The sequence below is a fragment of the Octopus bimaculoides genome, chromosome 6 (assembly GCF_046866305.1).
Source record: "Octopus bimaculoides isolate indiv1 chromosome 6, ASM4686630v1, whole genome shotgun sequence".
Lineage (NCBI taxonomy): Eukaryota > Metazoa > Mollusca > Cephalopoda > Octopoda > Octopodidae > Octopus > Octopus bimaculoides.
The window spans coordinates 116,749,304-116,764,376 of NC_142933.1; the positions used below are offsets into that span (position 1 = coordinate 116,749,304).

The 15,073-nt window shown below is 33.8% G+C and overlaps 1 protein-coding gene across 1 annotated transcript; it reads left to right on the plus strand.

Moving 5' to 3' along the window:
- The first annotated feature begins 591 nt into the window (after positions 1-591).
- On the plus strand, positions 592-3,670 carry LOC106882920 (galanin receptor type 1). Its single transcript, XM_014933761.3, has one exon. The coding sequence runs from the start codon at positions 1,070-1,072 to the stop codon at positions 2,084-2,086; it is 1,017 nt and encodes a 338-aa protein (XP_014789247.1). The 5' UTR covers positions 592-1,069; the 3' UTR covers positions 2,087-3,670.
- Positions 3,671-15,073: the final 11,403 nt, after the last annotated feature.

The following is a 15,073-nucleotide window of genomic DNA, read 5'->3' on the forward strand; positions in this document are numbered from 1 at the left end:
AACATCCAGGCAGAGCTGGTGGCCAAGATCAAGGAGGTATTCGAAAATCTTCCTACAGGCACAGTGAGGAACGCATACGCCATCTTGAGACCGTAGTGGAAGCTGAGGACAGCTATTTTGAGTAAAATGTAGACCCCTTGCCTCAATCTAGTTGATATTTTTTTATTTTAAATTTTGGCTAGGGTATTGTGTTTTCTTTTCCTTTCATGCAAACAGTCAAATTTAGCCCGAATACTCTGTGTGTATGCCACTAAATCCGGGAAACCGGCCTTATGAACGTATGACTAGGGGAGGATTTTGATCGTTTTTTATATACATGCATGCACAGCAAGTTTGATATTAACACACTATTTGATAATATAGAATCATCCACGCAGATATACAGACGTCTACATGCCAAATAAGGTCAATAGTTATGTATTCCTTACCACTACCACAATTATATGTAATTTGAACTAAGGATGGCCTAAGCATTTTCAAAATAAACATTATCTTGCCGTTAGCCGGAAACACTTACACCCTATTTAAGTAGTTAATTACAATGGGGAATTTATGAATGCACTTCATAGATGTAAATCGTAAGTACTCGCAGTGTTGCATTTGTTTGACCGGGAAATATGATTAGGAAACCACTTTAGAATTACTAGAAAAGCTTTATTCTGTAAATATTTGAAAATGTCATCAAAGATTTTCCCACTCACACATTTTCATTGTTCTAGCTTAATCAAATTTTATCTCTTAATCACATGATCTCTTCTTTATATGTTTGCTTTTATTATTTGTTTTTAATTCAGATACATATTGCCCCTGAGAGTATAAGTATGTTTCTTCGTCTGTGTAGCTGAAAATTTGAGCCTGATGACGCTATAGGATAAAATGTATAAAACTTTATATTAACATTTTGTATTTGAAACATTGAAGTACTTCCTTTCGATTCAAGTTACGTTACTGAATATAACTGTAATCCAATGTGAAGGAGAATTATCGATACAGATATTAAATTTATGTGGAAAGTGAATATATTCCAGCTGGAAATTCATAAACAAAAAACACAAATTAAAATAACAAGATGAATAACAGTAACAACACAATTGAAGATATTAATAGAGAGTATTTTAATATTTTGAAACCAGCGTTTATTTTCGTCTCTATTTTATTGCCTATTGGTCTAGTTGGCAATTCTGTGGCCTTATACATTTATGGTTTTCGTTTCCAGAAACTACCAGTTCATATTTTCCTAATTTCTTTGGCTGTTTTTGATATGATTGGCTGCATTTTCGGAATACCACTAGAGATGGTCGCATTGTGGTATTCTAAGATGTATCCTAGCAACATTCTTTGCAAACTGGAAAAATTCTTTATATTCTACAGCAGCATTACCTCATCTATAACCTTATTTGTGATAGCAGTGGAGAGATATAACAAAGTCTGCCGCCATAACAGAAGACAGCTTTCGGTTCGACAAGCTAAAATAATGACTGTGACCATTGGTTTCTTATCTGTCGGATTCGCCTTACCCGGCGCCTTATTCTTCCAAAGAATGAACGATCCATTTTCAGTCAATTCAGTCGAACTGATTTGCTTTTATAAATATGGGTATGAAATGCTCCAAAATTATTTTCTTTTATCTCTCGGAATTGACTTACTTATTTTAACAATAATGTTTATTTTATATCATCGCATCTGGAAGGTGGCCAAGGAACATTATTTACCTACAAACTACGCGGTAAATCTTAACCTTAATAATATGAATGCGCGCAATCAAAACACAAGAACCTACGCAAAAATCAGACAAACCAATAAAATTCTCGTATGCATTACATTATTGTTTGCTATCAGCTTTATCCCAGGTTTAATACTCGGAATTACTTACCCACTAATTGAAGGTAAACACATTCCAGTACTTGCGGAGTATTTCAGACACGTGGTCATTCGAATGTGGATCTTAAATTGTACAATGAACCCTATAGTCTATGGATTATTAAATACTCGCTTCCGTCGGATTGCCAAGAACATATTTTTCAGAATTGTTTGCTGGAAAACCAATGAAGCAGAGACGACTGCCTCCTCAGATACTTCACGATAAACGGAGAAAATATCCCTTTTCACTAGTAAACAGTGAGAATTAGCTTCATTTTCATTTTAACTGTCTGTGTTTTAACATACCATTATCATAGTATCAAACTTATTGAAAACAATTCATGTCACAATGAATGCTGACAAGTGGCAAAACATTTCGGAATAACTATACATAACGTTTTAGTTTCGAAAAAATTATATAAGTTTCTGTGTACAAATACACATGCTTATACATACATACATACATACATACATACATGCATACATACATATATACATACATATACACACATACACATGCATACATACATACATACATACATACATACATACACATGTGTGTGTGCGTGTATGTATGTGTGTGTGTGTGTGTGTGTGTGTGTGTGTGTGTGTGTGTGTGTGTGTGTGTGTAGGCGCAATGTCCCAGCGGTTAGGGCAGCGGACTCGCAGTCGTTCGTGGGATCGCGGTTTCGATTCCCAGACCGGGCATTGTGAGTGTTTATTGAGCGAAAACACCTAAAGCTTCACGAGGCTCCGGCAGGGGATGGTGGTGAACCCTGCTGTACTCTTTCACCACAACTTTCTCTTACTTCCTGTTTCTGTTGTACCTGTATTTTCAAAGGGCCAACCTTGTCACACTCTATGTCACGCTGAATCTCTCTGAGAACTATGTTAAGAGTACACATGTCTGTGGAGTGCTCAGCCACTTACACGTTAATTTCATGAGCAGTCTATTCCATCGATCGGATCAACTGGAACCCTCGTCATCATAACCGACGGAATGCCACGAATATATATATACTCACACACATGCAAAGTGTAGAAACGTATACATGTGCTTATAAATGTACGACATATACATTCATATACATCAATACATCCATAAGTGTGTGTGTATGTGTGCATAACTATTTATATGTAAAATATATTTATGTATACATGTATATATATATATACATACATATTTATGTATATGCATAAACATCTATATATCTGTGTGCATGTGTGTGTATATATATATGTATATATATCTATATATATTATTTTATTTAAAAGAGTTCCAACTCTGTCTGTTTTTTTATGTTTTTTATTTATATTCTTGTAAAATTTATGTGGGATATAGAATATGGAATATATAATATATAAAAAGAACTCTACCAGGAAATAGAAGAGAGATATAACACCGAATTTAGGAAGTGTATAGAAAAAGCATCGACAACAGATTAAAAACCCAGAAGTCCGCCAAATACCACTGAGTAACCATCTGGCAACATGTGGTCATCAAACTGCCTTTATATATTTATATATTTAATCCTTTATATTGAACACTCAATATTTCATATATTCAATAAGACATATTCCATATATTCAATAAGACATTCAATACTTCATTTCATTGTACCATCCATCTTTTTTTATATTATATATTATATATTCCATATTCTATATCCCACATAAATTTTACAAGAATATAAATAAAAAAACATAAAAAACAGACAGAGTTGGAATTCTTTTAAATAAAATAATATATTCCTCTATACACGATCATACAAAACCCTTTTTTTTTGTATTTATTTTTACTCACATATATATATATATATATATATATATATATATATATATATATATATATATATACATACATCTCTTTCTCTCTCATTCAAAAGAATTCAAACTCTGTCTGTTTTTTATGTTTTATTTATATTCTTATAAAATTAATGTGGGATATAGAATATGGAATATACAATATATAATATAAAAATGGATGGTACAAAACCCTTTTTTTTGTATTTATTTTTACTCACATATATATCTATATATATATATATACATACATCTCTTTCTCTCTCATTCAAAAGAATTCCAACTCTGTTTTTTATGTTTTATTTATATTCTTATATATACATATATATATATATAAATATATATATATATATATATATATATATATATATATATATATATATATATATATATATGTATATACATATATATATATATATATATATATATATATATATATATATATATATATATATATATATATATATATATATATATATATATATATATATATATATATATATATATATATATATATATATATATATATATATATATATATATATATATATATATATATATATATATATATATATACATATATATATATATATATATATATATATATATATATATATATATATATATATATATATATATATATATATATATATATATATATATATATATATATATATATATATATATATAGTGAAACTATTATATCACATTACAATAGAGATGTTATTGTTTTACTTTTGACACGTAATACAGAAACAGTCTAAGAAATTGCTCCGGGCTCGCATTAAGGAAGAAGTTGAACATTTTTTGAGCCCATGACACTCCATATATATATGTGTGTGTGTGTTATATATATATCATACCTTGATACTGTGTGGACTAAGATCTCCATTGACAGGTCGCTGGTATTTATAGTAATACATGCGTAAAATTTGAATGAAATCGGTTGGGTAGATCTCGAATGTGTGTGATGCACACACACATACACACACACACGCACTCACACTTACATACATACATACATACATACATACATACATACATACATACATACATACACGCACACACACTCAGTTTTATGTATATAGATTAAACAAACAAATGCCTGATACACAACATATTACAAGGGAAATAACTACGATTGAATTATAAAATGTTTGAAATTTTAGACGATGTGAATTTAAATTTTAAAAATGAATAATATTTTTGTTTCATTATTCTACCCACTTCAGAAAGTACATTATAATAATGAAGCTGAAAAAGAAAATAAAAATGTTAATCTGTATCAAAGGGTTGCAGGAGGACAATGGAAAATAAACAACGTTTATCCTTTGTTGATACTCGTCATTTCACTAATGGTAATCAGAACAACAATTGCATATTTCTACATATCTCTACATTCGCGTATTGCTGTAATTGTTGTTTCTGTGATCAAGATTTCTCAAATCTTTGGTATTTATAAACATTCAATGCATCGCTACGCGCGTTTCCGCAAGTGACATATCTCTTAAGATCACAGTGTGTATTCCTGGCATGATTGCAGCATAATGCTTAGTATCCGTGGGCATCAGGTAGATCATTTTTTATGGATTCATTTCTTCAGGTGATATATAAATATATATGTACCCGTCCTAAGAATTGAAATCATGATCATTGAAATCATGAGTGCAACATCCTAACCACTAAGCCATGCACTCTCGCAAGCACACACACACACACACACACACACACATGTATGTAAGTACGCATGTTGTATGTATGTATGTATGTATTGGAGGAAAAAGGACAACAAAAGTCAAGGTAGGATGAGTATCTCAAGTCATTTCAAATATTTAATTAGGGTAAGGTGAATTTAAAGTCTAACGGATGACCGATTATAGCACTTACTCAGCGTACCTATTCGTTTAGATCACCAGTGAACTAAACCCTTCATATTCCTCATATATATATATATAGTTGACGTCACAAGAACTTTGGAGAGAACGTGAAGTATTTCTTTTTTGAAACTGGTTCTCAAAGCACATATAAATATATAAATAATACCATGCAAATATCTACATACTATGAGTTACCGTTTCATACATCCACTTCCTAAAAAGAATTACAGATATATATATATATATATATATATATATAGATATATATATATATATATATATATATATATATATATAATCTTTAACTTTTTTCAGTTGTTAGGGTAAGGTCATGCTAAAGCACCGCCCTGAGGAATTTTAATCGAGTTATCGAACCCAGTACATATGTCTCTTTTTTTTAAGCCTGGTAGTTATTTTATCGGACACTTTGCCAAACCGGTAAGTTTCGGGTACATAAACACTCCAACACCAGTTGTCAGAAGTGGTGGGAGGCAAACACAGAGAAAAGCACACACACACACACACACACACACACACACACACACTTTCTTTCCTTCCCTGAGCGTCTGCTAATACTTTGCATGTACCATGTCCTCACGTTGTTGTTTTTTCTTCGTTTTGGGAGGGATTTATATGTATATATATGTATACATATATATATATATATACATACATATATATATATATATATATATATATATATATATATATATATATATATATATATATATATATATATGTATGTATGTATGTATATATATATATATGTATACGTATATATATATATATATTTATATATATATATATGTATATATATATATATATATATATATATATATATGTATATATATATATATATATATATATATATATATATATATATATATATATATATATATATATATATATATATATATATATATATATATATGTATATGTATATATATATATATATATATATATATATATATATATATGTATATATATATATATATATATACAACTGACTTCTTTCAATATCTGTCTACTAAATTCACTCACATGGCTTAGGTCGGCCCGAGGCTATATATATATATATATATATATATAAATATATATATATATATATATATATATATATATATATATATATATATATATATATATATATATATATATATATATATATATATATAGGTCGGCCCAGGCTATATATATATATATATATATATATAAATTACATACGTACATACGTGTGGTGGGTAGAGAGAGTGTGCTCGCGCACATGTGTGTGTGTGTAAGTGTGTGTGTGTATATATGTACGTATGTATGCACTTGTTTACACACACAGACAACATATTGAGCAAAGATGCTTTACCTGTTTCGCCTGATATATATACGACGACTATTAATCGTTGATTCTTCTCTTTATGCATCCAATAACATGATTCTTTGGATATGTTCATCGCCAAATGTTTGAACCATCTCGCCTTCATGATCTTCAATATAATCATTTGTAGATTCATTGTCCAGTGGACACAATAAATCATTTCAAACCTGCTGTTTTATTTTTTACTTTTTCTTGAAGGAGAACAAAGTTGTAACATACTGATTAAGAAGGTTCCTAATTCTTCACCAGTATGTTTTACTCTGAATGTTATTCTGACCACTATGATTCTGCTGGAATGCTCACTGACTTTGGTGTAATATAAAATTTATTAAGTTTTAAAAAATGATGCTAGAAACGAACGTCAAATATACATTCTGAAATAATGTAAGGGAAATAAACGTTAGTCAAAACAAAAAAGTATCTTAGTTATCTCCCTTACATAACAAGCTAGCCGATTCTTGATCTTTATAATTTGCTGTAATTTGGTCCGACGCTTTAATATTCCGAGTTTAAATTCCACTGAGATTAAACTTCGTCGTTTATCCTCTCAGAATCAATACCATAAAGTACCATTCACATACAGAGATCGACGACTTTGACTATAGCCCTCCCGTCAAAGCTACTGGTCTAGTTCCTATATCAGATACCATTATTAGCAGAATATTGGGGAAGTGACTCGGAGGAATAGTTCGAGCATTCAAGGAAATATCTCGCGGTATTTTTTCCGGCTTTTTGTACTTCATTTCTGCGGGACCGATCAAATAAAGTACCGGTCCAAACAGTGAGGTCAATTTAAACGACTAACCATTCCTCCAAATTTCTGGCCAAATGCCAACGTGAGAACAATTATTGGCAGAATATTATTTTCTGGCTCTTTACGTTCAGGGTTCAAATTCCTACAAGGTCAGTTTTGCCCGTCATGCTCGCCCACACACATGCACATGTGTTCGCCCAAACACACATATACACACGCACACATTATCCTCTTACACATACATGCTCGCGTACACAACTTTAGCCAGTTATTTTGCCATCCTTGCCTCCAACCAATTCGACATGTGCAACCGTTCATCGACATACTGTTTTCTCTGTCCGGCTTTTATTTTTCTTCCTTCCATCTGTTCTCTTTTATGGTCCCTTTTCGGAGAAAAATTGAGCCTCGAAACCTCAAAGTCTCTTCCACTTTTCCTGAGTGTCAAACTAATATACCTTGCTTGTTGTTCCTGTGTCTGTCTTTGTTTTTTGTTTATTGCACAATTTTGTAATATATTTGTAATATATATATATATGCGCACACGCGTGCATGCACACACACACACACACACACACACACACACACATACACACACGTACACACAATTATCACTAATAGTAACTGAGGGTGCATGGTAGCACTTACATTGGTAGAAATAACACTCAAAGACCCTTATAACCACAAACATAGCACAAGTCTATGTACTGACAGGTGAGTTAACCACCCCACGACGAAATTGAAGTTCATTAATACAACTTATCCGTCGCTGATAGTTAAGTTAAATCCAACCTGTCAGTACATAAACTTGTGTTATGTTTGTGGCAATATAAGTGCTACCATGCACCCTCAGTCACTATTTGGTTTTATATTGCATCTAGCAACCTTTTGGTGCACCAGCATGACCGCAGCCACTTGGCTGAAACACATAAATAAATATATATATATATATATATATATATATATATATATATATATATATATATATATATATATATATATATATATATATATATATAAAAACATATAAACACACACACACACACACACACACACACACACACACAAACACACATACACACTGGGTGCGGCAGAAGTAACGCCCTTTTGCATTTATTTACCATAAAAGTTATTAAATGCACAAAGGGCGGATCTATTTTAAAACGGGGGCACCAGTTTTCATTTATGTTTTATGTAGTGTTTTTGGTACCGAAAGACTTTCAAACTTCGTATACTTATCTATTTTGTGTTATAGAATAGAAAAATATTTTTGTATTCGAATTTATTTCATGTAAAAAATTGTCTTATTTCGATAATTTCTACTAATCACTGACGTCTATTCAGTTGAAAACAGTTAGCGCTGTAACGGTGTATATCGTATTAATCCCCTAACCCTAACCCTAACTAGACTGTTAACCGTAACCGTAACCCTAACCCTAACCCTAAAACTAACCCTAACTCTAGAATCCGAACTCTAAAATTGTTACACACATAGATACGCACAGCGTAATTTATTATATAAACAATATATACGTATAAATTACGATTAAACCGGATGAAATATGTCACAGGGAATAACATTTTTATGACCGCCCAGCAGTAACACTATTGAGCTGAATAGACGTCAGTGATTGGTTGAAATTACAGAAATACGACAACTTTAACATGGAATAACTTGCGAATTCCTTTTTTTTTTTTTGTTAAGAAGACTAAGAGTAAAAGATGTTTTATATGACACATTCTACCAGTGTCCCAAGTTTCAAAGTGTTTCGTTAGTGTTTCGTTAAGAAAATACTGGTGCCCCCGTTTTAAAATAGATCCCAAAGGGCCGCCATAACATATCTTTATTATTGTCACTCTGCCTTCTGCGCAGACGTGCTTATAGTTGGTATTATTGTGGTCACGTGATCGAAGTTTGAGCCTGATCGCGCCATTTTTCTTTCTGGTTTTACAGTGTAAGTGTAAGTTTGGCTGCTCCACTAGCAATGTGCACCAAAGAAGAACAACGAGCAGTGATCCGATCAACAGTGCAAGATACAGTGCTTTGCTAGCCAGTAATTCGCACCAAACGCCGAAGCTTACATTCGAAGAAAGTTTGGTTATTACATGACAATGCACACCCACGTACGGCCGCCCAGACCGTTGAAACCATTACCACCAATTGGGTTTTGGAGTGCTGGAACACCCTGCCTATAGCCCTGATCTCATCCCTTCCAACTATCATATATTTGGACTGCTCAAAGATGGTTTATGTGGTGGTCGATTGCCTACGGATGAAAATGTGAAGGAAGCGGTGCATAAATGGTTGCACGACTAACCGAAAATCTTCTTGGGGAAAATACGCAAGTTTGTAAATCGCTGAACCAAGGTCATCAAAAAGGAAGGTGACTATACAGGAAAATAATGTACCTGTTTATCCTCTACTTTTGTGTAAATACATCGAAAAAACAAGCGTGCGTATAATTTTTGACTCTCCTCGTATTTATATATCTTTTATCTTTTACTTGTTTCAGTCACTTGACTGCGGCCATACTTGAGCACTGCCTTGAAGGGTTTTAATCGAACAAGTTGAACCCAGGTCTTATTTATTTTTAAGCCCGGTACTTATTCAATTGGTCTCTTTTGCTGAACTGTTACGTTATGAGTTGCAATAAATTGCTTCAGGATAGTATCCAGGGAACGCGCCCTACACGACGCCGAGTGGTTAAAAACAGCTGAACGTCACAGAGTAGTCGGAGACAACTCACCTCGGAATCGCCGAGAATGGTAGATTCCGACTTCACTCTATCTGGATGTGAGTCACAGACCAGCGATTCATTCCGTTCGAGATGATCCGAGTAAATGGTATTGATAAACCACAATAATGGCGAAATGTCGATATCTACCACTTGTTTATTCTGAGACAAGTTGTCTCACCTACTCTTTGATATTTAAGTGTTCTTTAACGATCGGCGTTGTATTGGGAGCATATCCTGGATGCTGTCCCGCACCAAATTTAGCGTACAAACAAAACACGTACACACACACACACATACATATGTGTTTGTGTGCATGCGTGGGTACGTGCGCGCGCGTGTGTGCCTGCATGTGTGTGTGTGTGTCTGTCTGTCTGTTTCTGTGTCTGTGTCTGTGTTTGTCGCCATACATCGCTTGACAACCGGTGCTGGTGTGTTCACGTCCCCGTAAATTAGCGGTTCGGTAAAAAAAAAAAAAAAAGACCGATAGCATAAGTACTAGGCTTACGAAGAATAAGTCCTGGGTTCGATTTGCTTGATTAAAGGTGGTGCTCCAGCATGGCCACAGTCAAATGACTGAAACAAGTAAATGAATAAAAGAATAAATGAACATATGTATATATATATATATATATATATATATGATAGATCGCTGACCACTACATTTATATTTTTTTCTCTTTGTTTCTCTCCTTGTTTCTTTCTGTGTTCCTTTTAGTTGAAGAGCGTAGCTTGAAACGTCAAAGACTTTCTGTATTCCAGAGCGTTAAACTAATACATCCATTTGTTGTTTACACCACCTGTCTTCGTCTGTTGTTTTTTTCGTAAATTCTCCCATATATGTGTGTGTGTGTGTGTGTGTGTGTGTGTGTGTGTGTGTGTGTGTGTGTGTGTGTGTGTGTGTGTGTGTGCGTGCGTGCGTGTGTGTGTGTGTGTGTGTGTGTGTGTGTGTGTGTATTGTTGATGTTGCTGGTAAGAACAGTGTCTGAAATTGGAAAAATTTGAAGGTTTGCTTCGGTCAAGTGGTTGAACGTCTGTGAGCTGTATTTGATTCGAATTTCACCATCCCATAGATACATACACATAAACACACACCCACACACACACACACACACACACACACACATACACACACACACACGCACGCACACACACACATACATACATACAATCTCCCGCCAAATTTGGCGTATAAACAAAACACGTACACTATGTATGTGCGACCGATATATATATATATATATATATATATATATATATATATATATATATATAAGATTTAATTTGTGTATACAAATTTAATTTGCGGTCCATGGGAAGAGCCGTTTTAACGATGCGTCCTGCCCTTCGAAACGCCGGTGTTAAAACGGGGGTAGCTGATGAAGTAGAATGTTCTCTATGTGGCTTGTGTGTTTTCTCGTCTCTGTTTTGTTTGCAATGTCCTGTACCCAGATATGCACCTATACATACAGGTAGATGTCGGTATGCACATACCTGTACGTATATATGCATATACTCATTTACTATTTGTTTATATATATATGTGTGTGTGTGTGTGTGTGTGTGTGTGTGTGTGTGTGTGTGTGTGTGTGTGTGTGTGTGTGCGTGTGTATACGCGTGTGTGTGCCTGTGTGTGTATGTGGGGTGTAGTGACTGTATCGACCGGACTATTGTACATTGTTATACGTTGTTGGTCACAGTGCACATCCAATTCATTCTTGATCGCGCCATTCTTTTCCACCTTGGCCTAAATCGTTTAACTAAGTCATCTTCCCATCGTCGTCACCTTTTCTGATCACATGGATACCGCTCAGCAACAACGTGAATCCATCTGTTGTCTGTGAACCTTGCGAAATGTCCCGGCCTAGCGGAGCTTCTGTTTCAGTGTTCTGCGATCGCGTCGTTTCACTCAGCACCGTTTTCGAAATACTTCATTTCGGTTATATTCACGGAGTGATATTCTTAGCATGTATCTCTCCATGACCCTTTGCGTTATAGCCAGTCGATGTTCCTCCCTCTTTTCCGTATCCCACTGCTAAAACTGCATCACAATAACCAAGACTCCTCTACAGGAGAAGAAAAATCTTCAGGACTCCAGGTATCTATTCCATCTCAATCACAGAATTTTTAATTATTTTTTTTTTTAACTAAACAGTTTGAAACTTCGAATACTGGTAGAATTTCTCACGTAGAACACGGTTTACTCTGTCAAAAACGTTCAGAGTAAACCGTGTTCTACGTGAGAAATTCTACCAGTATTCGAAGTTTCAAACTGTTTAGTTAAAAAAAAGATTCATTAAAAAATCTGTGATTGAGATGGAATAGATCCCTCATCGGTTACTAAAGCACTGCAAAACCCAATAATACCACCACCATCAACGCAATCATACTATCAACAACATCACCATCGCTAACATCACTAATGGTATCGCCACCACCTCGCCACGAACACCACCACCAGCTCCATCCCCATTACCAACAGCACTATCAACACCACCAACATCAACACCACCAACAACGTCGGATCTTGTTCAAAACGAGGGCAGCAGTTTTCATTTATGTTTTATGTAGTGTTTTTGGTACCGAAAGACTTTCAAACTTCGTATACTTATTTATTTTGTGTTATAGAATAGAAAAATATTTTTGTATTCGAATTTATTTCATGTAAAAATTGTCTTATTTCGATAATTTCTACTAATCACTGACGTCTATTCAGTTGAAAACAGTTAGCGCTGTAACGGTGTATATCGTATTAATCCCCTAACCCTAACTAGACTGTTAACCCTAAAACTAACCCTAACTCTAGAATCCGAACTCTAAAATTGTTACACACATAGATATGCACAACGTAATTTATTATATAAACAATATATACGTATAAATTACGATTAAACCGGATGAAATATGTCACAGGGAATACATTTTTATGACCGCCCAGCAGTAACTCTATTCAGCTGAATAGACTTCAGTGATTGGTTGAAATTACAGAAATACGACAACTTTAACATGGAATAACTTGCGAATTCCTTTTTTTTTTTTTTGTTAAGAAGACTAAGAGTAAAAGATGTTTTATATGACACATTCTACCAGTGTCCCACACATCCTGCATCCTTTCCTGCACCATCTAATCGACGTCTTTGAAGGATAAATGACGATGCTAGCTTATCTTTTTCTCTGAAGCTCAAATTTCGCCAACTTCGACAGAATTTCAATTCAGGACGTAAAGTCGGATGAAAATGCTGCAAAGTCGACTATGGAGGCGGCGGCAGCGGCGGTTAAAAGCTACCAACGAAGGCGCTCCCTCGGCCCAACAATTGTTTCATTCATTATTTACAATGACGTCAACGACAGAAGAAAATCTCAATGCTGTCAATTATAGAAGAGTAGGAGTGGCAACGTGAGTTGTCATCACATATGAGTATATTTATGTCGAGTGTGTGTGTGTGTGTGTGTGTGTGTGTGTGTGTGTGTGTGTGCGTGTATGTGTGTGTGTGTGTACACGCACATATATATGGGATCTTGTTCAAAACGGGGGCACCAGTTATTTAAGAAAATACTGGTGTCCCCGTTTTGAACAAGATCCGTTCTCATTCCAAAGGTATTTTTTTATGTTATTATTATTATTATTATCATTATTATTATTATCATTATTATTATTATTATTATTATTATTATTATTATTATTATTATTGTTATTATTATTATAACATCAAAAAAAAAATACTAATGGAATGAGAACCCAGGTCAACTTTGCCTTTCGGGGTCAATGTAATCGATTATCTCCATCCCTTAAAATTCCAGGCATTGTGCCTATAGCAGAAAGGAATATTTTATTTTATATTTAATATATTGATATTGAATTTTTAAAAAAATAATAATAATTTTAGAAGAGTAAAACTTAATTACGCTTTTTTCTTTCTTAATAAAAGTAGCTGGAGAGAAACTAATACACTTGATTATCTAATATCTTTTACTTGTTTCAGTCATTAGATAGCAACCATGCTGAGGCACGGCATTAAAGAATTTTAGTTGAACGAATTGACCCCAGTACTTATATATATATATATATATACTCTCTCTCTTCCCCTTACACCGGCATGGTCACATGCTTCCGGTCAATAATCCTTTTCTTCCTTGGCTATCGCCGAGCAAACACGCGTAACTACTTCGTCCCTTTCAAGTTCGTGCCTCACAGCGTTCATACACAAATAATTTTTCTCGTCTGGCCGTAAAGCCTTTTCTGTTTGTTTTCCTGTCTTGTTTTTTGTCCGCCACTACATTCCTCTATGACAAGATTTAATTTGTGTATACAAATTTAATTTGCGGTCCATGGGAAGAGCCGTTTTAACGATGCGTCCTGCCTAGCTCTTCGAAACGCCGGTGTTAAAACGGAGGTAGCTGATGAAGTAGAATGTTCTCTATGTGGCTTGTGTGTTTTCCCGTCTACGTTTTGTTTGCAATGTCCTGTACCCAGATATGCACCTATACATACAGGTGGATGTCGGTACGCACATACCTGTACGTATATATGCATATACTCATTTACTATTTGTTTTTATATATATATATATATATATATATATATATATATATATATATATATATATATATATATATATATATATATATATATATTTGTAAAGCTTGGTACTTATTCAATCGGCCTCTTTTCGCGAAC

Coding starts and splice junctions, on each gene's coding strand:
- LOC106882920 (XM_014933761.3), top strand. CDS start 1,070: ATGAATAACAGTAACAACACAATTGAAGATATTAATAGAGAGTATTTT.